Source organism: Gossypium hirsutum, chromosome A10 (assembly GCF_007990345.1).
Source record: "Gossypium hirsutum isolate 1008001.06 chromosome A10, Gossypium_hirsutum_v2.1, whole genome shotgun sequence".
NCBI lineage: Eukaryota > Viridiplantae > Streptophyta > Magnoliopsida > Malvales > Malvaceae > Gossypium > Gossypium hirsutum.
Window position 1 is genome coordinate 108528869 of NC_053433.1, and position 21512 is coordinate 108550380.

Consider the following 21512-nt stretch of genomic DNA (forward strand, 5'->3'; position numbering starts at 1 on the left):
TCTCCTCAAAATCAATGCCAAACTGTTGATTGTACCCTTTCACCACAAGTCTTGCCTTGTGCTTGTTCAGAGATCCATCTGCATTGAACTTGGCCCTGAAAACCCACTTGACACCTATGACCTTCTTTTGATCAGGTCTGTCTACCAGATCCCAAGTGTCATTCTTATGGATCATGTCGATTTCAGCCTCCATAGCCTTCTTCCAGCTCTTGCTTCTTGCAGCTTCTTCATAGCTTGAAGGCTCAACAATGGCCACATTGCATCTTTGGTAGATATCAGCAATAGACCTGGTCCCTCTCACAGGAGCATCATCTACATTGGCATTACTGACTTCATTTTCTGCCAATTCCAGATTGCTGTCAATCTGCTCTTCTTCAAACTGACTTGTGTTAGAGCCATCTAGACTCCAAAACCTTCCTTCATCGAATTTGACATCCCTACTTACCAAAATCTTCTTGGTTGAGGGATCAAATACTCTGTAGCCCTTCTTGCAGCTACTGTAGCCAACAAATATACCAGGAACTGACCTCTTCTCGAGCTTGGTTCTTCTTTCTGCAGGGACAAGTACAAAACACATGTAACCAAATACTTTTAAATGGGAAACAGTTGGTTTAAGATCATACCATGCTTCAAAAGGAGTTTTATCATTCACAGCATGTGTTGGCAGCCTATTGAGCAGGTACACTGAGGTGTTGACACCTTCAGCCCAAAAAATGCTTGGAAGCTTGCTTTGAAACAACAAACATCTGGTCATGTTCATCACTGTCCTGTTCTTCCTCTCAGATACTCCATTTTGCTGAGGAGTATACACTGTGGTCAATTGATGATGAATCCCAGCCTGCTCATATAGCTTCTGAAATCTTTCAGACAAGTATTCAGAACCATTGTCTGTCCTCAAGGCCTTAATCCTGCAGCCTGTTTGATTTTCTGCCAATGCCTTGAACTTTCCAAAAACTTCAAACACTTCTGACTTCTGTTTCATGAAATAAACCCGGCAAAATCTGGTCAGATCATCAATAAACAGTATAAAATACTTACTGCCATTCAGTGAAGGCGTCTTCATTGGTCCACAGACATCTGAGTGCACCAACTCAAGTCTTTCTCGAGCCCTCCATGCTTGGTTTACTGGAAAAGGCAACCTGGCCTGCTTGCCAAGCTGACACACTTCACAAACACCTTCACTTGCACTAACCTTCACCATGTCCTCTGTCATGTTCATTTTGTGCAGCAAATCAACTGATTTGAGGTTAACATGGCCAAACCTCTTGTGCCAAAGATCAGTATTGTCAACTGAGCTTGTATAGGCACTTTTCTCAAGCTGACTCACATCCAGCATAAAACATTTGTCTCCCATAGGTGCTGAGACAATCTCCCTACCATGAGCATCACTTATAACACAAGAATCATTCTTGAAAACTAGTGAAAAGCCTTTCTTGACTAGCTGGCCTACACTGAGTAAATTTTGGTCTATTTCTGGCACATAGAGCACATCAGAAATGATTTTGTTACCTGAACCAGTGTGAATCACCACATCACCTCTTCCTTTTGCTTCAATCAAGTTGCCATTGCCTATCCTGACCTTCGAGACAAAGCTCCTGTCAATGTTCTTGAAAAGGCTCTCATCTGCAGCCATGTGGTGTGAGCAGCCACTATCCACAAGCCAACTGCTCTTGCTGTTAGTTGCAAAACATGAAGCTGTAAATACATGCTCCTCCTGAGCTTGGACATCCTCGGCAGACTTGGCTTGTACTGGCTGTGCTTGTGCCTTCTCATGACTTCTACAGATTTTCTCATGATGGCCATACTTCTTACAGCTTTTGCACTGTATGTCTGGTCTGGTCCAGCAATACTTCTCCAAATGATTAGTCTTCTTGCAATGAACGCATGGTGGAAACCTCCTTCTACCGGCATCTTTCTTTGATCTTTCCCTCTTTTCAAACCAAGGCTTCTTAGCTTTCTGGCTTGAGCTGGAGCCTTCTCTGACCTTTGCTTGAAAAGCACCTTCAAGACTCTCCTCCTGCCTACTTGCTCTTCTCTGCTCAAGTGCATAGAGTGAGTTAACCAACTCAGACAAAGAAATGGTTGTGAGATCTCTCGAGTCCTCCAATGAGGAGATTTTTGACTCAAACCTTTCAGGTAATGTGGTAATAACCTTCTCAACAACCCTGCTATCACTGAAATCTTCTCCAAGGAGTCTAATATTATTGACAGTAGCCATAATCCTATCAGAATATTGCTTGATAGTTTCTGACTCCTTCATCTTCAAATTTTCAAACTCCCTTCTAAGGTTGATGACTTGTTGCTGCCTAGTCTTGTCTGATCCCATGAACTCCTCTTTTAGCTTGTCCCAAGCTTGTTTAGGTGAGTCACAGGCCATGATGCGAGTAAAAATCACATCAGACACTCCATTCTGTAGGCAGGCCATGGCTTTATGCTTCTTGGCTCGCTCCTCACCATGTTGCCTGATCTGAGTAATGGTTGGATTTGCTCTCAGTGGTGGTGGCTCGACATCATTTTCAACTGCACTCCACAGATCAAGTGCTTGGAGGTAAGTTTTCATTTTAACTACCCAAATGTGGTAGTTTTCTCCAGCAAAAATTGGTGGTGGAGGAGGTGCAAAGCTCATGTTGCTGAAACTGGTTTGACAAACACGATTTTTAAGTTTATTTTGAAACAAAAAAACTTAAACAACAGAGGTCCTCAAAGACAAGAGGCTCTGATACCATTTGTTAGAAAAAAGGCAGCAGCAACAATGAACAACAAAGAGCATAAGCTCATGAAAAACAGGAAGCAAAACAAAACAAAAGAACAAAATGAAAATCCAAAGAGAAGCAGCAAGTAACCGAATGAGAAAAGTCCCCCATCAGCTTTCATTCCATTTCCATTTCAAAATATAAAGGAGATACAAAAGCAAGTCAGTTACCTAAACGTAACTACTCCCACCAAATTTGGCAAGTTGCCAACTAAAATAATACAAGTCAAAAGCTGAAAATAAATCAGCTATTACATCCATCATTTTCAAATCTAAAAGTACTAGCTTTAAATATCAAGCAACTTGCCAACTTGTTAACATCACAAAAAAAATACAAAATTTAAACAAAAAGTTGCTTCTGATTCAATCTTCAAACAGACATGCTGCTGCTGGAAGTTTGTTGCATTGCAGGCCAATGCTCAACAATAATGCAAAAATAAAAAATAAAAAATAGGGAAGGTGACCTATTATATATAAGTGAGGATAACATGGGGACCAAAATTGGAAATTTACTATTATATATATGTAAGAAATATAACTTCTTTTTATATAGAGGTATATAGAAGTGTAGATTTGAAAAAGCGAAAACATGAGTGTTTGATAATTAGGATAGTGATGTTTATTGCCAAATTAAGAGCATTGGAATGGATGAATATTGCATCAAAGCTAATGGATGGTTGAATGGGTGATTGGCTCATCAATCTCAATTATCATGCTGCAAAATTTTAGGTCCAACTCACTGATCTTTCTTAACAACAAACATTAAAGTCGTCCATCATTGGTATGCTTCCTCTTTGAGCAAAGATACCGCACGTCTTAAACAATCCTTGAGAGTATACAATAACTCGTCAAGAACCCTCTGAGTATTTTCTAGCCAATATTCAGTTTTTGTTGAGTCGTCATCTTTCTTGCATTTGAATCATTCTACTCACATTTATAGATTTTATTTATTAGAAGGCAGTTAACAGGTAATGCCTTAGGACCTTGGGACAAATGGGTGTCACAGGAGGCACAATCGAGGGAGGGGGGTGCATTTGAGGTTGTGAAGCTGAAGGGGTAGCTCCCATATATTGGGTGAACCATTGGTTCATCATTTGTAAGAAGACACCTCTTGCTTCACTCCCAAGCCCTTGCGAAACGTGCAAACTTTAAGTGGCTCTCTATTCGAAAGTAGGAATATTACTTTCTACTTCATTTGATACAACTCGATTTGGTTCAGCCAACATGTTTTATCTATATAAGAAAACAGTCAATTTGGACCAAATTGCAAAGCTTCAAAAATTTAGAATCGACGCCGTGACGTCACCAAACAGTTTGTCATGTCGTGACCTCAGATCACTCGACGTCTTGATGTGACTTACTATTAATTGACATTGCTACGAGAAAAATTGCTCGTCGAGACGAGAACCCTGTATTTGATAAAAATAAGGCATTTTGATACCTATTTCAATTAGTCTAAACAATCATTAAATATACTCACCTACAAACATCCAAATTTCGCAACATTTAATACCAACAACTAACTTTTTCAATTGCCAATCTTAACTATGCTTTAGCAAATTAAAATTTTGACATTTCATACATATGTATGCATATTATACCATATTAGTTTAAAGGCTTTAAACTTTAACCATTTCAACTAATATATGTTTAAAACGGCTTTTTTTATTGAATTAACCAAAATAATTAATTAATCAAGAAAATAATTCCAAAAAAAATTAAATATGAAAATTACTTTGAAATTTACCGTGCTCACCGGTATCGCTTGATACATTGGCAGTACCATCCCATCATCATTAGTCAATTATCAGTTTAAAAAAAAATTAGATACCGTCACTTTGTCAGGTGATATCAGTATATATATTTCAAAATACTCGTTAAAATATGAATATTCAGGGAGGAAATTTATTTTAACGGGTATCGCTGATATATCAGAAGATTGATAAATTATTTTATCAATTAAAATAATAAAAAAAATACGAAAAAAATAAAAATTGCATGGATTGAGGTCAGGCGGCACCTCTTAAATATTTTACAAGAAAAAGCATGGAAATGAGTTGAGGTAAATGGAAGACTCCATTTAATTTTTTATATAGATTTGAATGGTGAAAGACTCATTTAATTCCTTCAAGCATAAAACTGCTATCACTATTGCTACTAACAATTACTGAAATTAGATATTTTATAGTTTTAGATAATAATTATTGAAGTGAAAATTATTGCATCTCAGAGTTTCTCTATTATGCTCCCCTCTCCTATAATCCTCACTTTCTTTACTATTTTAAAATTTGAGAAAAAAATTTATTAAGTGGTTGAGTATAATGATGAGAAACATTATAATCTCCTTATCCATTTGAACCGTCTCCCACCTCCGCCCACTGAACCTTTTTCACTTAACCATCATCCATATTCAACCTAGTTAGGCATAACTTACTTATCTACGTCCCACGTATCCTGAACTTTTCAATTAAAGCTTAGGCAATGGCTATTCCTATGGTGCTTGCTATTCTGTTTCCACCCACTTTGTTCCTCACTGGAGCATCTGTTTTAACTCTATTATCGCTGGCAATTCTTGGGGTTTTAGAAATTAGAGGGATTAACTTGAAATATTCCAAGTTCGTCAATACTGCTTCTTCTTCTTCTTCGATTAGCTTTAAAGTTCCCAGCAGAGTTGGCATGTTATTGCTCTACACACCAGCTTTCCTTGTCGGTGTTGCTTCCTTTTGGCTTTACCCAGCTGATGACTCTAGATTTCTTTTCCTCAAATCTGCTGTTACCATCCATTTCTTTAAGAGACTTTTTGAGGTATATTTACTCTTTTTTTCTCTTTTGCGGATACATTTTTTTTTGATCTTACGATGAATGTTCATAAAAGTAAATTTATTGATTAAACATTGCAGGTGATTTTCATTCATAAATACAGTGGAAAGATGTCTCTAGACACAATGTTAATTATACTTGTCAGCTATTTCTTTCTAAGCTTAAGCTTGATTTACACACAAACTTTTAATCAAGGACTCTCGGAACCGTCCATTGATTTGAAGCACCTTGGAATTGTGTTGTTTTTAATAGGTATTAGTGGCAATTTCTACCACCATTACCTTCTGTCCAAGCTAAGAACAAACGGTGACAAAGAGTACAAGATCCCCAAAGGTGGTTTGTTTGAGTTGGCGATTTGCCCTCACTATCTGTTTGAGATTTTAGAGTTCTTGGGAATTAGTTTAATTTCTCAAACATTGTACTCATTTTCAGTCACTCTAGGCTCTGCATTGTACCTTATGTGTAGGAGTTATGTCACTAGGAAATGGTACATGTCTAAGTTTGAAGACTTCCCCAAGGAAGTCAAAGCTCTAATTCCATTTGTTTTTTAATGCATGGATGAAGGCTTTCATATACACCCACCAAGTCGTTACACTTCATTAGGGAATGGAGATTTGACAATAAAATATATTCTCCAATTAACCACTTTTATGTTATGATTATAATTTTGTTTTATCATGGCTTCAATACATGTTATTAGACCATATATGTAACTATGTAAAAATAGGAAATTGCAAATGATAAGCATGTGATATTATCCTTGCATTGTTGCTTCTAAAATTCACAAAATTGTTGAGCTGGACCTAAATGAAAGGAATATGTGGTTATGAAAAGGGCTGCCGACTACTTGCTAAAAAATGTGGGTCCGAATCTACAACTGATGGGACTTTGGTAAAAAAAGGGATGTATGGAATCAATGTTCACTTCTTTTAAGCAAACTAAACTGTTAAATTATAAATTTGGTTTTCTTTTAGATTTTGGTTTGGTTTTATTTCGAGTCAGAGATAAATCTATTTTGGATTTAAATCATTAAGGTTTTTCGGATTCAAAGTTTATTTAAATTTAGATTTTTCGATCTTGAATTGAATTGTTATGTGCTTAGCTCAATATAGGTGGAGGATTTTTTTGGCTCAACCTTGTTTTGCTGCTTTAATTGGGACTTTTTGCTTATGATTTTTAAATAAATGTTTTATTAATACATAAAAAATAATAATTCAAATGTCATATTTCATAATCAATTTATATAATGAACGGAAAAGTTTGATTAAATTAAATTGTTCAACTATTTATTTGATGTAAAAAAGAAATTATTGTTAAATACATATTAGAAAGTAGTATTTTATCAATACTATAAAAATATCATATAAATGACAAATTTTACATACATAATAGTCTTGTTCATGAGTTAGGCTATCCACTCAAGTCCAAAGGTCTGTCTGAAATTTGAAAAGGTTTAGGTAAAAATATTAGGTCTGAAAAATAAGTTTGAGCAAAAAAATAGGCCCATTTAAAATATGGGCCGAGTGAGGGCTTAAACATTCAAGGCTCAAGCCCAGCTTGACTCATTTTTAAGTTTTTAATACTTTATATTCTGTTTTTTTATATAGATAATGTAATTTAGAATACATTAAAAAAATAAACTTATACTAAATATATAATACTACTTTAATGTAAACACTAAAATAATATTAAGATGACTATATAAAAATTTTTAATAAATAAAAAATATATAAAATTATTAAATATCAAAATAAAATAATATAAATATATATTTTTTAAAAATTAAAATAATATGAATGGGTCTAAAATGGACTTGGTTAGTCTTTCACAAATATAGACAGGTTTGGGTAAAACTTTAGGCCCATATTTTGGGTTGAGCTAGATTTGGACAAGCATAAAGTATGTTAATATCATACTTAGACTTGGTCCAAATCCGACTTGACCCATGAGCATCTCTAGTTAAAGCTTCATACTACTAACACGAAGGTAACAAGTTCGACTCTTGCAAATCGAATAACTTATTAATTAATTTTTTATCTAAGGTAGGGGTTGAAATAATAATTGTCTGGACGTGAGCCAACTCCCCCATATATTTCTTAATTGTGCTTCAAGCAAGTAGTTTTTAAATAATTAATATAAATGAAAGTTTTTAAATAATTATTTATAGCTCCATATTACTAACACGAAGGTAGAAGGTTCAACTCTTGCAAACTGAATAAGTTATTATTATTATTTTTATCTTAGACCGAATAAATTATTTATCATTTAACTAATGAAGAAAAGCTTCGTATATTATAATTTCTACAAATGAAATGACTAATTTACTAGCTCAATTGGTTGTAACTTCATGCTACTAACATGAAGGGTGCAAGTTCGATATCTTTGAGTTGAATAAGTTATTATTTATTATTTTATCTTTATCATTTCACCAATGAAGAAAAATTTCATATATTATAGTTTCTACAAATGGAACAATTGGCTTATTAGTGTATTAGTGTAGTTGGTTGTAGCTTTATGCTACTAGCACAATAATAGTAGGTTTGATTCTTGCAGGTTGAATAAATTATAAATAAATTTTTTTTTGTTAGGCCGAATAATTTAATATCATTTAATTAGTGAAGAAAAGTTGAAATAACTAGTTTACTAGCTTAGTTGATTGTAGCTTCATGCTACTAACATGAAGGTCGTAGGCTTACAGATTGAATAAGTTAGTATTTATATTTTTATCTTAGACCGATCGAATAGCTTATTATCGTTTAATCAATGAGGAAAAGCTTGATGTATTATAGTTTCTACAAATGAAGGTGGTAGGCTTGCGGACTGAATAAGTTCGTATTTATTTTTTTATCTTAGGCAGTGGTTAAAATAACGATTTCCATTAAAATGGACCTGGGCCTGCTCTCCTCGTATATTTCTTATTTGTGGTTTAAGCAATTAGTTTTTAAATATTATTTGTATTTTTTAAAGAAATTAAATAATTACTAGTATTGAAAGTTTAAAGTTATTTTAAGTATTAATTTTTTATTTGTAAAATAAATAATGGTTAAATGAATTTTGACATTAGATTGACATAAATAAAGTTAATATTAGCAAAAACCAACCAAATAAATATTTGGAAATTGAAATTTTGTCTTTCGAAAAAAAGTCATTAAACTTAAAAATACAATAATTTTTATTTAATTAAGGTGTTACAAAATTAAATTTAAATCATTAATATTTTAGAGGAGCTAAAATTAAAGTATTTTTTTTTAAATTCAAAAGTTAAAAATATTATCATTTAACTAATGAAGAAAAACTTCATATATTATAGTTTCTACAAATGAAACTACTGGTTTACTAGCTCAATTGGTTGTAGCTAGACCTGTTAATGGGTCTGGCTACCCATTTTAGCTCAAAGACCTATTTGAAATTTGAGAAAGTTTGACTAAAAATATTAGGCTCGAAAAATGAGTTTAGACAGAAAAATTAGGCCCATTTTAAATATAGACCGGGCTTGGACTTGAATATTCAAGACTCGATCCCAACCAATTTTTAAATTTTTAATATTTTATATTATGTTTTTTATATATTATGTAATTTAGAACACATAAAAAAAAACTTATACTAAACATATAATACTACTCTAATGTAAACATTAAAAAAATGTTAAAATGATTATATAAAAAATTCAATAAATAAAAATGTATAAAATTATTAAATATTAAAATAAAATAAAATAAATATTTTTTTAAAAATTAAAAAAAAGGGGCTTGGGTTAATCTTTCGTAAATATGGGCAGATTTAAACAAAATTTTAAGCTCATATTTCAGACTGGGTCAGACTTAAGCAAATATTAAATATATTAATATCATGGTTAGATCTGATCCGAACCTAGTCCGGCTGACTCATAAACACGTCTAATACATAATAAATATAATTATATTGATAAATTAGATATTATCAAAAAAAAAATCATGGAGTTGAGATATTCTTTTCTGATATCATTTTAATAATGATAACTCCTAATACAAAAGTTAAGATATAGTGAGATACTCGATATTTCTACAAATTTTCAATGTATTTAATAACTCATATTAAAGTTTTCCCTTCTCTGTCTTTTTTTTTTTAAATTTATTTTGATACAAAAGTTAATATATAATGAGATACTCAATCTTTTCTGATATCATTCTAATATTAAAACTCATATATATGATTTTGGTACAAAATCCAAGATATAGTGAAATACTCCATCTTTCTACAATGTATTTAATAATTCACATTAAAATTTCCCTTCTTTTTCTTTTTGGTACAAAAGTCAATATATAATGAGATAATCTTTTTTGATATCATTAAGATAAAGGATTTATTTATTTATAAAATATATATCAATAATATACAACTTGACTTTTTTCAATCCATCCCTTTCCACTTCACACACATCACTAGGGAAGAAATTATATGGGATAATATTAAAAACATGGTATTATTATACACATATGTATTTAATATATTCTCCAATTTAATTTAATTTTAATTAAATTACTTAAAATAATTATTTTTTAATATTATAAATAAATATTTTTTTCTTTTACAAACTTTAATCATTTTGGGTTTTTTTTCATAAGTTTATGTTTTTTTTTATTTTTTTGTAACTAAATTTTTAAAAAAATAGTATTTTTTGTGTAATTTTTTTCATGTAATTGACATATAATTTTAGTAATTATTTTACTCTAAACTCCGAACCCTGAACCTTAAACTTTAAACTCGATACATCGAGGTTTAGGGTTTGAATTTAGAATTTAAGATTTAAGGTTTGGATTTGGGGTTCAAGGTTATAAGTTTAGGGTTTGAGGATATGAGTTCAAGGTTCTAGGTTTAGTGTTCAGAGTTTGGTGTAAATATTTTTTTCAAAATTATATGTTAATGATATGAAAAAAATTGTTGAAATATCATAAAAAAATTGGAAAGAGACAACAAATAATGTGGTGGGAAGGATCCATAAAATAATTTATCTATAGATTATTATATAATAATTTTATGACTTTAAAATTTGATAATATGACGAAAATTTTATCTATAACTAAAGATTTTTATTTCTTGAATTATTCTATTTTTATTTTTTGAATTATTCTATTGTAAGTTATTCCACTATATATATAATCGTGCACATAAAACCATCATATTGTTAACAAAAAATACAACAAAGCTTTGACAATGGCTATTCCTATGGTGCTTGAAATTGTATTTCCACCGAGTTTGGTCCTCATTGCAGCTTCTGTTTTAAGTCTATTATCGCTGACAATTCTTGGGGTTTTAGAAACGAGAGAGATTCACTTGAAATATTCCAAGTTCTTCAATGCTTCTACTACTTCTTCTTCTTCTTCGATTAGCTTTAAAGTTCCCAGTAGAGTTGGCATGTTATTGATCTACACACCAGCTTTCCTTGTCGGTGTTGCTTCCTTTTGGCTTTTCCCTGATGGAGACTTTAGGTTTCTTTTGCTCAAATCTGCCATTACCATCCATTTCTTCAAGAGAATTCTTGAGGTATCTTTTCTCTTCTTTTTCTTTTATAATTGGGGAAATGATATAGCTTAGGATCCAAATTCTCTTTTACTCTTTAAATTTCTCTCAAATAACTTATGTTGAAGAAGAAATACTAATCGAAGTGAAATTATTGAATAAACATTGCAGGTGATTTTCATTCATAACTACAGTGGAGGCATGTCTCTAGACACAATAATAATTATACTTGTCAGCTATTTCTTTGTCAGTTTAAGCCTGATTTACACACAAACTTTCAACCAAGGACTCTCAGAGCCGTCCATTGATTTGAAGTACCTTGGAATTGTGTTGTTTTTAATAGGAATTTGTGGCAATTTCTACCACCATTGCATTCTTTCCAAGCTAAGAACAAAGGGTGGCAAAGAGTACAAGATCCCCAAAGGTGGTTTATTTGAGTTGGTGATTTGCCCACACACTCTGTTTGAGATTTTAGGGTTCTTGGGAATTAGTTTGATTTCTCAAACATTGTACTCATTTTCTACAACTCTAGGCATTGCTGTGTACTTGATGTGCAGGGGTTATGTCACCAGGAAATGGTACATGTCTAAGTTTGAAGATTTGCCCAAAGAAGTCAAAGCTGTAATTCCGTATGTTTTTTGATGCATGGATGAAGGCTTTAATGTACACCTAGCGAAAGGAGAGTTAAATTGATATTGCTACCCAAAAAATCTCGAGAAAATATATTCTCCAATAAATCGCTTCTATTCTATTTTTTGACTTTAATACATGTTTTTAGACCATGTATGCAATTACCTAAAAAATGGGAAATTGCAAATGATAAGCATGTTCTTTTAGACTATATATGCAATTTCCTAAACTTTAGACCCTCTCTATTTACCATTTCTTATGAAATAGTACATATCCAAAATTATAAATTTCTGAATTGCAACTACTTTAATAAAAATTATCAATAGAAAATCAATTTTACCAAATTATGCAAATAACTCGGTCTGTTCTTGAAAAACCTCTCAATATTAAATTTCAAAACTTAGCAATTTCTTTTAAGCTTCAAGAATTTCCAAAACATTGTGGATTTCCGGCTTTGGAATTTTGGAGGTGTTACAAATTTGATTTTAGGAAACAAATACCACTTTCGTGTTCTTTTTTTTTTAATGAAAAATAGGGAACAGTAAAAAAAACACATTACCTTATGTTTTAATTGCCCTAAAACAAGAGAAAGAAAAGTAAAGTAAAAGAAATTAACATCATTTCTTTTTGGATAGTTTCTTTCATGCAAGTTAGGGGAAGCAAAGAAAGTTGAATTTTCGTTATTTTTCCCTCAATTTATTTAGTTTTTATTTACTCCCTTTGAGAGGAAAGCTAGGAAAAAGAAAATGCAGTTACTTTTAAGATGTGGAGTTGCATTTTTATCTTATTAATATTTTATATGAATTATGTTGTGAAGAAGGATATAATTAGGAAAAATTATTATAATCAATCATTTCTTTTACTTTCTAAGGTTTAATCAAATAAAAGTTGTAAAACTTCCTTTGTTAATTTTATTTATTCAAACAAAATTACTTTTACAAGTAAGTTGAGTCCCTATCACTAAATCAGTAAATTCATTCTTGTTAATAAATTAATAAGAGTAAATATAACTTACATATGAACAAGCAAAAATGAAGAAATAAAAATTCAAAGGAAGGCCTTAGACACAATACCCCAAACACATAAACAAAACTCTTAACCACCAAACTAGATCAATTACTTGACACAACTATAAACCCAGAAATTAAAGAATTTTGGGGCGTTACATGGATGGAGGCTTTAATGTACAACTATCATGTCACATGCCAGAAACTAGGTTAGTAGAAATTGAGTTAGTGAAATCAAAAGTGGTCACGTCCTGTTTTTAAATTAAGATTGTGAAAATTTTGTTAAGTGAATTGATCTAGTTCAGTGGTTAAGTGTTGTGTTTATGTGTGAGAGGCACAAATCCATTCCCTTGAAATTTTGTTAACTTTTGCCCAACCCCTGACTTTGGATATTAGAGTTAGATATTATTTGTGCTCAACTGATAACAAGAATGAGCCTATTGGTTCATTGGTAAAACTTTAGCTTATCTTTTGTTCTTGTGTTCAAATCCTTGCATGTGCAAACAAGAATAAGTTCTTCTAAATCCCCAATGTGCCTGTAATGACCCGAAAGTCAATGAAGTTGAAAACAATGGTTTTGGAATACTGTTTCCTATGATAGGATTAGTGAATATTATTTATTAATATTTGCGATGATATTACAGTATTATATTGAAGTTGGTCTAATAATTTTAATTATTGGAATATTAGACAAGATACAAGTGTATTAGTTCTAAAGTCGATGGTTTTGGAAATTGAGGTATCTTTCCCTAAATCGGACTCGTAAATATTTAATAAAAATATTTTCAGAATTATATTAGAAGTGAATTGAATTTTTGGTTATGTAATTTTGAAGAAAGAGTGTTTAATTAAAATAAAGGGACTAAATCAAATAAGTGATAAAAGTAAGAATTAATACTAAATTATAAGGTGAATCTATGTTGAAGACTCATTAAATAAATAGACCAATTTGATAAATAATGATAGTGGAAGTGTATGAGCATCATCATGAATAGCATGGTAGTTATATTATATTTATTATTTTATTTATAAAAAAATAAAAAGAAACAAATAGCTTAGTGGAGAGAGGGAATGAGTTTTAAGCTTCATTTTCTGTGCATGTCGATTTGGGGGAAAGAAGAAAACATATTCGGCCATTGTTGTTTTAGTTTGAAGCTCAAATTAGTTGGTATGTTTTGATCCTTTTTGCTTATAATTTATATTTTTGGAACCTTAGATCATGAACTAGCATACCCATGTTGAAATTTGTGGAATGATTGTAGTTAATAGAAATTACTATGGTAGAAAATCTAAGTTCTTAATATTATTTTGGTATATTTTTAGAATTGGAAGTGAAGTGAGATGATTTGTAAAGTCAATTCATGAAATTGTACATGGAGAAATATTATGGAAAATTTTGAAAATATGATGGGTTAAATTGTTTATTTATGTTAAATTATCAATGTAAAAAAAATGTCATTGAGATATTTTGAAGTCTTTTATTCGAAAGAGTTTTGTTTGGGTGCTTGATGTTGAATTTGTGTTATTTTATAGAGTAAAATTTTACTACATTTAAAAATTAGGGATTTAATTGAGTAAATTATAAATGAGAAGAATTTTATTATAAATTAAAGATATATATATATAGGCTATATATTAAGGGTTAAATATTTGGCAAAGTGGGTTATGTGTTAATTGTGGAATTAACTTGGTTGATATGATGGATTAAATTGTATAGGATGTAAATGTTTTGGGGCAAATGTGTAAAAGTGTAAATAAGTAGCTAAATGTATTGAATTGAATGGTATATGAAATTGAGATTAATATTTACAAAGTCATTTTAGAAATGAGTAGAAGGATAGTTTGATAATTTTAATTATTAGGGTTTAATTAAGTACAATGATTAACTTAAATGGGTGATAAATTAGTAATTAGTATTAAATTTCAAAGTGGGGTTAGAATAGGGGACTATTTAAACAATTAGTCCATTAATTTGATGAGTTATGGATAGTAGATGGTTTTTATCTATTTTATTAGTATTATATAAATATAATATATTAGAAAAGAAATAAAGTTAAAGAATAATAATAATAATAATAATAATAATAATAATAATAATAATAATAATAAGAGATAAAAGATGTAGTAGGTGAAAAGAAGATAAGGGGGATGAAATTCTTTTGTTTTTTTTTTCTTTGCTGCCGAAAACTGGAAGAATAAGGGGGGAAGGGGCTGTTCGGCCTTGGGGGTTTAATGCATGTGTAAGTTTGTAAGTTAGATTTGATTATTTTTGCATGAAAATTATATTTTTGATGATATAATGTTATGAGTTATTTACCCATATTGAAATTTTGAGAGTGAATGGAAATTATGAAAGATACCATGGATGAGAAATTCAAAGGTTTGGGGTTATTTTGTTGAATACTAAATGCCTTTGAAGTGATGATTTGAGTATAAATTTTGTAGACTAAATTGGTCATATTGTGTGGTGGTTTTATTGATAATAGTTTCTAGGGACTAAAATGTTGTAAATTCAAAACAACATAGTTTAAATTGTTAATTTTGTGAAATGTAGGGACTGTTTTTATGCTGGAAAATTTGGGATTTATTTACTAAGTCCATTAAGTTTATAAAGTATTTTGTGATATGAAATTGGTTAGCATTAACTAGCAATGAGTTAAATGCTATAAATAAATTTAGCAAAGTATGACTTTATTAAATTTAAGATTATTGGGATTGTTAATAAATTAAATGTATATTTAGTGAATTATTGAAATAAGAAGGAAATATGATCAATTAAATTTTTTATTGTTAATAGTTGAGTTGAGTAAATGGCAATTGTTGTTAAATGAAAGTATGCACTAAGATATAAGATTTGATTAATTTTAGTAGAAACAAGAATGGTATTAATTGAGGTAAATTGTTCAAAATAGATGAAGTGAAGAATAGATCGAGTATCAGCTGTGGGAAGGAAAAGATCACTGAGTAGACATCCGTCGTATTTTGGTAAGTTCGTAGTCCCTAAACTCAAACTTTATAAATTGTTTTAATTAATCTAGATACTACTTGATGCCTTAATATATATCCCTAATGTAATTGTTAATTAAATTGAATGGAGGTTTATGGAATGTGACATTATGGAATAAATTAATGTATGATTAGTAGATAATTGGAGTGGAAGTGTTATTAATTTATGAAATTTGATATTGAGTTATGAAAAGTAAAAATTTTGGACTTGCAAATGAATAATTGACATCTCCAATTCGTTCGACTAGCGCTGGGCGCAAATATCGTTGGTTTATCCAACTAGAGCTGGCTCACTAAATTATTCGTCGGTATATCTGACTAGCGCTGGGCGCAACTTTCATCAGTTTATTTGACTAGTGTTGGGCACACATTTGTCGGTTTATTCAACTAGCTAGCACTGGGCACAAACTCTTTTGCGAATTATTCGCTAGGCACCAGGTGTCATGTACCAAATGGACTATACAGCAAGGTGATATGAATCATCTAAGAATGATGGTTATAGGTATTGCTAAAGATGATTATATTTACTTATGTATTTACATTTATTCATTTGAAGATATGATATGTTCTTGAGTTAGATTATTAAAGTTGTGAAATTAATTCAAATGTTTTAGATATACTTGTGTTTTTTCAAATAAGTGAAGATGCTTAATGTGGATTGGTTTGTACCATAATATAAGTAAATTGTTGATTGATCTATGCAAAGCTATTCATATAGCAAGTGATGTGAATTGAGATATATGTTCAAACCAAGTAAAGGTGAATACTAGTGAAAATTGAATACAATATGAAATAAAATGTTGAAAGGCACGAAATTAAAATGGTGATATCTTGTAATTGTATGTTTAGATAGTAGTATGATGATATAATTCAATTTGAGCATTCATGTATCATAGCATGTCTTAAAATCTTTGGATTATAGAAATATCACTGAGTTTTACTTAGCTTGCGATTTTGTTTTCCTTGCGCAGGTTAGGTACTTTCTTTTGATCGTCAACTCAGCATCCAACAACAACAATCCCGATCTCAAGTGTGGTGATGTTTAATTTTGTAATGGCATATACCTAGGATGTCTTTGGTTGTTAGTTGTTTTGTGAATGTGATGTAAATTGAGTTATAAGTATATGTTTATGTTTGAAGCTAAATGTTAGTATGCGTTCTGACCAAAGGCTTGATGTGTGTATGAAATTTAAAACTTAGTGTCTTAAGTAGCTTTATGTTAGGCTAAATTGAGTGATTTTGACACATTTTAGATCCACACGACCAGACACACGGGTGTGTGACTTGACTGTGTGAGACACACGGCTAACACACGGTCGTGTGAACCTTGTAGTTAAAAAAAAAGGTTTGCAAATTCTTCTTTAACTTTTCAAATGATTTTTATTGGTCCCAAAATGTTTTCAAGGGAACTTTAAAGCTCGATTTAGGGACAATTCACATTTTAATGATGAAATTAGAATATGCCTGTGATTACTTATGAATTGGTTGTTAAATGCTTTGATTGGTTGGTAATATTTTGTAACCTAACTCTGGCGACGAATACGGGTTTGAGGTGTTACAGTGTCGATCCATTTGAGGATAGGTCATGAATGGGGCCAATTGTCTTGGATAAAGATGTGGAACCCATTTTTTTTCTAAACTTCTAGCCTAGCTTTGAATGGGGAAAAATTTATAAATTTTTTGCTTTATGGGTTTTGTTCATTTTTCCTGATTTTGGGTACACTATAGTAAAATTGACTTTTAGCGGCGTTTTTTAAGGTCTTTAAAGCGCCGCTAAAACTATTTGCGGCGTTTTTACAAGCGCCACAAAAAACGTCGCTATAGACGGCGCCACAAAAGTTTGTGGCGCTTTTCCCACAAACGCCGCTACAGGTCATGACCTTTAGCGGCACTTTTGCCACAAATGCCGCTAAAGGTCATGACCTTTAGCGGCGCTTTTCCCACAAACGCCACTAAAGGTAATGAAATTTTTAAAAAAATAAAATATTATAAAAGTCATGAAAAATATAAAAATTTAAAATTCATTATCAAAATATTGAGAAGAATAATATCCATGATATAAATATAAAAATTTTCTATTAAATTTTTAACTAAAAATATTAAAATAAAAATAAAAATTTAGAATCAAAACTAAAATAAATAATTAAATTAAATTAAATATAAAGATATCAATGAAATAAGGACTTAAATCATAACCATGTAAAATATAAGATATTATCATCAAGATATCCGAAAAAGTTGTCAATATAGAAACCCAGTGCTCTCACCAGGCTTTAAACAACCTTACAAATGCCCAGAGCGAAACATTTACAGGGTCAAAATCTTACAGTGTGTGGAAATGCAGCTCTTAGCGATGCCAATCTCCGTTCACTGCCACAAATCTCACCAGAAGCTATGTAAATCTGAGTTTCCTTATCGAAACCTAATGCTTGCAAAACTAGCGTCGCTTCTTCGGGTGTCAGAGGACACAACCCTTGTTGTCTCCTCTCTTCAGACATTATCTCTTTCTCTCTCCACCAAGGGTATGCATACCTGAAAGAAAGGGGTAACTACCTAGTTACATTTCTGTATCATTACGTCCTGATTCTTGAAACTGATAATATTAAGATCACAAGATACTTCATAGATTTAAAAGTGCAGATTAATATCTTATCATCACTAGTGCAAACATTTGATGCAACTCATAAAAAACAAGGCAAGGGTACACCATGGTCATACTTTGGTTATTTGCCTACCAACAGCAGAAGGCATCATACTGTTATTTTTATTCCCTGTCTAACATTATACTTTAGAGAAGTTCTCATATCTAAGTCGCAGCACACAGATTTTCTATCTTATTTGTAGGATGTGTGAATGCTGGGGTTCACTAATCACTACTTTGTGTCTCCTAAACAGATGGTACACCACTTTTTGCTATGATAATTTGAGTGTTTTGACATGAATATTTTTAAGCTAAAAATAGTAATTAATAACGAGTAACCAAACCTGTTCTAAGTAGTACTTTTCATTTGACCAGCTAACAGGAGACATCTGAAAAGCTTGAAACCCATATTTCCTATTAAACTTCTTTGGCAGCCTTTTGATAATCCGAACTTCATCCATTAGAGAATCAATGAAATGGCTCACATCAAAAATGTCACCTAAATCACTGCCAAACAGATCGTGAGTCAAAGACAATTTACAACAGCTGAGAAAGAACTAAACAACCTTTCCAGAATTATAAATTTACCTAGGGTCCGCCCAGAATGATGTCTTATCAAGTTTTGGAACAACCAAAGTGAGATTTAAAAGTCGAGCAACGATTACCATGTCACAGATCTAAAAAGGCTTAATCAGCTTAAATTAATAACATAATGTTGAATAGAAGAACAAGGAAAAGATGAGCTAGAGGAAAGACACAGACCGCAGCACGCATTTGATTCAAGCCCCCAATGCATGAAACTTTGAGAAAACCATTACTTTTATAGTTTCCTGCAAAATGCAAATGCAAAAGAATGAAGGTCTTACTTTTACCAAAAGATCAAACTGAGAAAGCAAAAATATTTCCTTCAATAAAATTCAGGGACACATACAAGGTACCAATGTTTATTATTTTTTCTTTCTGAAAACCCATTGTTTCAGAAAACCCATTTCTTCTTCCAATTACACTAGAAAAAGGGAAAACCATGTAAACCCTAAACCCTAGTAAATGAGAAATGAAATTACCTCTAAGTTCTTCGACCAAATCCTTAGAAAAAATAGCACGAAACCCAGTATACCTCGTTGTACAAACAGAGTATATTCTCTTTTTCGCTTCCTCTTCATTACAAGATCAGAACAAATAAAAAAAGAAAAATAAAACCCAAAATTTAATGAAATCTGAAGGAATAATTATAATTTAAAAACCTGCCGACAACAGAAGCGAGGGTTTTAACATAGGTATCGATCATTTCTTCTTTCAAAGGTTTTGGGCGTTCTGGGAATTCCAAAATGATAAGCCAATGTTCAGAATCACGGCCATATAGGAAAACCGACGGTAATCGGGAAGAGTTGTTCAAAGGGGAGTAGTCGAACCCGGATGTCTTGGTTCGGGTCTGTATTTTGGTTGAATCGGGGATGAAAAATCACAATTTCATTTATAGAAAAAAGTTAAAAATAAGTAAATACTTGGACAATGCCGGTGTGGTCTCTGAGATTAAAAAAGGTAAGGCCGCCAGGGACCCGGTGGAGAGCGACCCAGCCGCAAAGACGGACCCGAAAACCCACATCTTGATTAGACAAATCACCACAATAAGCGGTACAAGAGACCCAACGGAGAGAGTCAGAGAGAGGGGGTATGGGGTGGGAGTTTCAGGGGAAACGGAAGGAGGAGTAGATTGAAAAGTGGAAGCAGAAACAGAGGAAAGGGTTCGGGTTCGACGGTTCCTTGGAAGCGATTTTGGAGTTAGAATGGAAGGGAAAACAGGAAGAGCTCTGGCGCTAAAGGAGAAGATAAGGAAGGATTTGAGAAGCACAGACATTGTGTTCTTAAGGCTTTTTGAGGAAAGTGAGTGAAATGGGGGTTCGGGTAATCTTTTAGTTTAGGGATATAACCAGAAAACACAGGGTTTAATGGATTGGGTGCTGGCGTGCGAAGCATGTGGCTTCTATATTGTTTCAAAAATGGACTTTAAAAATCCGTTTAAAGATCGTTCCCAATGGCTTTTCTCTAGTGCAACAGCTTGATTCTCAAATGCCTGGGCTTATCAAATTTTGCGGCGTTTTCACTAAAAACGCCATTATATTAATTTTAAATTTTTTTAACATATTTTTTTTTATTTTTTCTCTTTTGGAATTTTTTTTAATTTTGAATATTGAACTTTTTAATTGAAATATGGACTAAAATATTAATTTTTAAGTTTTTAAGTTTTTTAATTTTTTATTTTTAAATTTTAATTTTTAAATTTTTAAATTTTTATTTTTTGAGTTTATTTTTTATTTCGATTTAATGTGTAATTGTAGACGTGAAATTCTAATTGTGGTTTAAATGTATAGATAAAACTTTAATTTTGATTTAATCATACACATTTAAAAAAATAAATACATCAATATATTTTTATATTGAATAAATATAAATATTTTTGTATCCATGCAATATATAAATATAAAATGATGTTATATCAATAATTGTGTAAAAGAAAATGAAAAACGTGGAGACACAAATATATATTTTAAAAAGAAAATGAGTTACAATTAAGAAACGTGGAGACACAAATGAGTGCAGAGAATTTTCGTTCATATAAATAAATATATATTTTAATTAATCAGTATAGATAAATATTAAAATAGTATAAACAAAAAACTATTAATAAAATTTAAAGGTAAACTTATCATTTAAAACATTTTTCACAAAATATCCCTTCAATCCATTAAACAATATAACACCTTATTAATATATAAAAAATATTTTTTTATCAAAATCAAGATATCTATTAATTATCGATAACAATAATTAATTATAGGGTTTAGGATTTAATTATTGAATATGATTCAATTGAGATTAACATACTATATACCCATGGCCATTAAACCTTAAACCATAAAACCCTAAACCATAGACCTTAAACCTTAAATATTAAACCGTAAACCAAAAAATAAATTTAATCAATATTAAGTATTGCTTCCATAATTTATTATATGAACATAAGCTTTTACATTAATATATATGTATATACACATCAACATCCATGTGATGTTTTTTGGGGTTTAGTGTTTTAGAAGTAATAGTTTAGGGTTTAAGGTTTTTAGGGTTTAGGGGTTATAGATTAGGGTTCATGATT

General features: G+C 31.2%; 3 protein-coding genes and 1 long non-coding RNA gene across 6 annotated transcripts; 3 read left to right on the plus strand and 1 right to left on the minus strand.

The window, feature by feature from the left end:
* The first annotated feature begins 4994 nt into the window (after positions 1-4994).
* On the plus strand, positions 4995-6247 carry LOC107896259 (3-oxo-5-alpha-steroid 4-dehydrogenase 2). The gene is made up of 2 exons (XM_016821374.2): positions 4995-5557; positions 5653-6247. Exons 1-2 carry the CDS (start codon positions 5234-5236, stop codon positions 6121-6123), a joined length of 795 nt encoding a protein of 264 aa, XP_016676863.1. The 5' UTR covers positions 4995-5233; the 3' UTR covers positions 6124-6247.
* Positions 6248-10738: 4491 nt separating this feature from the next.
* LOC107895912 (very-long-chain enoyl-CoA reductase) lies at positions 10739-11935 on the plus strand. The gene is made up of 2 exons (XM_016821120.2): positions 10739-11095; positions 11243-11935. The coding sequence occupies exons 1-2, from the start codon at positions 10766-10768 to the stop codon at positions 11711-11713; spliced, it is 801 nt and encodes a 266-aa protein (XP_016676609.1). The 5' UTR covers positions 10739-10765; the 3' UTR covers positions 11714-11935.
* Positions 11936-13762: 1827 nt separating this feature from the next.
* On the plus strand, positions 13763-17289 carry LOC107895913 (uncharacterized). The gene is made up of 3 exons (XR_001683515.2): positions 13763-13876; positions 15621-15693; positions 16686-17289. It is a non-coding gene; the product is annotated as an uncharacterized lncRNA (long non-coding RNA).
* A 593-nt stretch (positions 17290-17882) lies between these two features.
* On the minus strand, positions 17883-20392 carry LOC121207661 (rhamnogalacturonan I rhamnosyltransferase 1). Of its 3 annotated transcripts, XM_041078021.1 has the most exons (6): positions 19600-20313; positions 19420-19512; positions 19118-19185; positions 18944-19032; positions 18700-18862; positions 17883-18246 (listed from the first exon to the last, which is right to left on the minus strand). In XM_041078021.1, the coding sequence occupies exons 1-6, from the start codon at positions 19628-19630 to the stop codon at positions 18205-18207; spliced, it is 486 nt and encodes a 161-aa protein (XP_040933955.1). In that variant the 5' UTR covers positions 19631-20313; the 3' UTR covers positions 17883-18204. The 3 variants fall into 3 exon arrangements, 1 of the variants encoding a protein (XP_040933955.1); XR_005902782.1 differs by having other exon boundaries at positions 18700-18854; positions 19420-20341; XR_005902783.1 differs by having other exon boundaries at positions 18700-18854; positions 18944-19185; positions 19420-20392.
* Positions 20393-21512: the final 1120 nt, after the last annotated feature.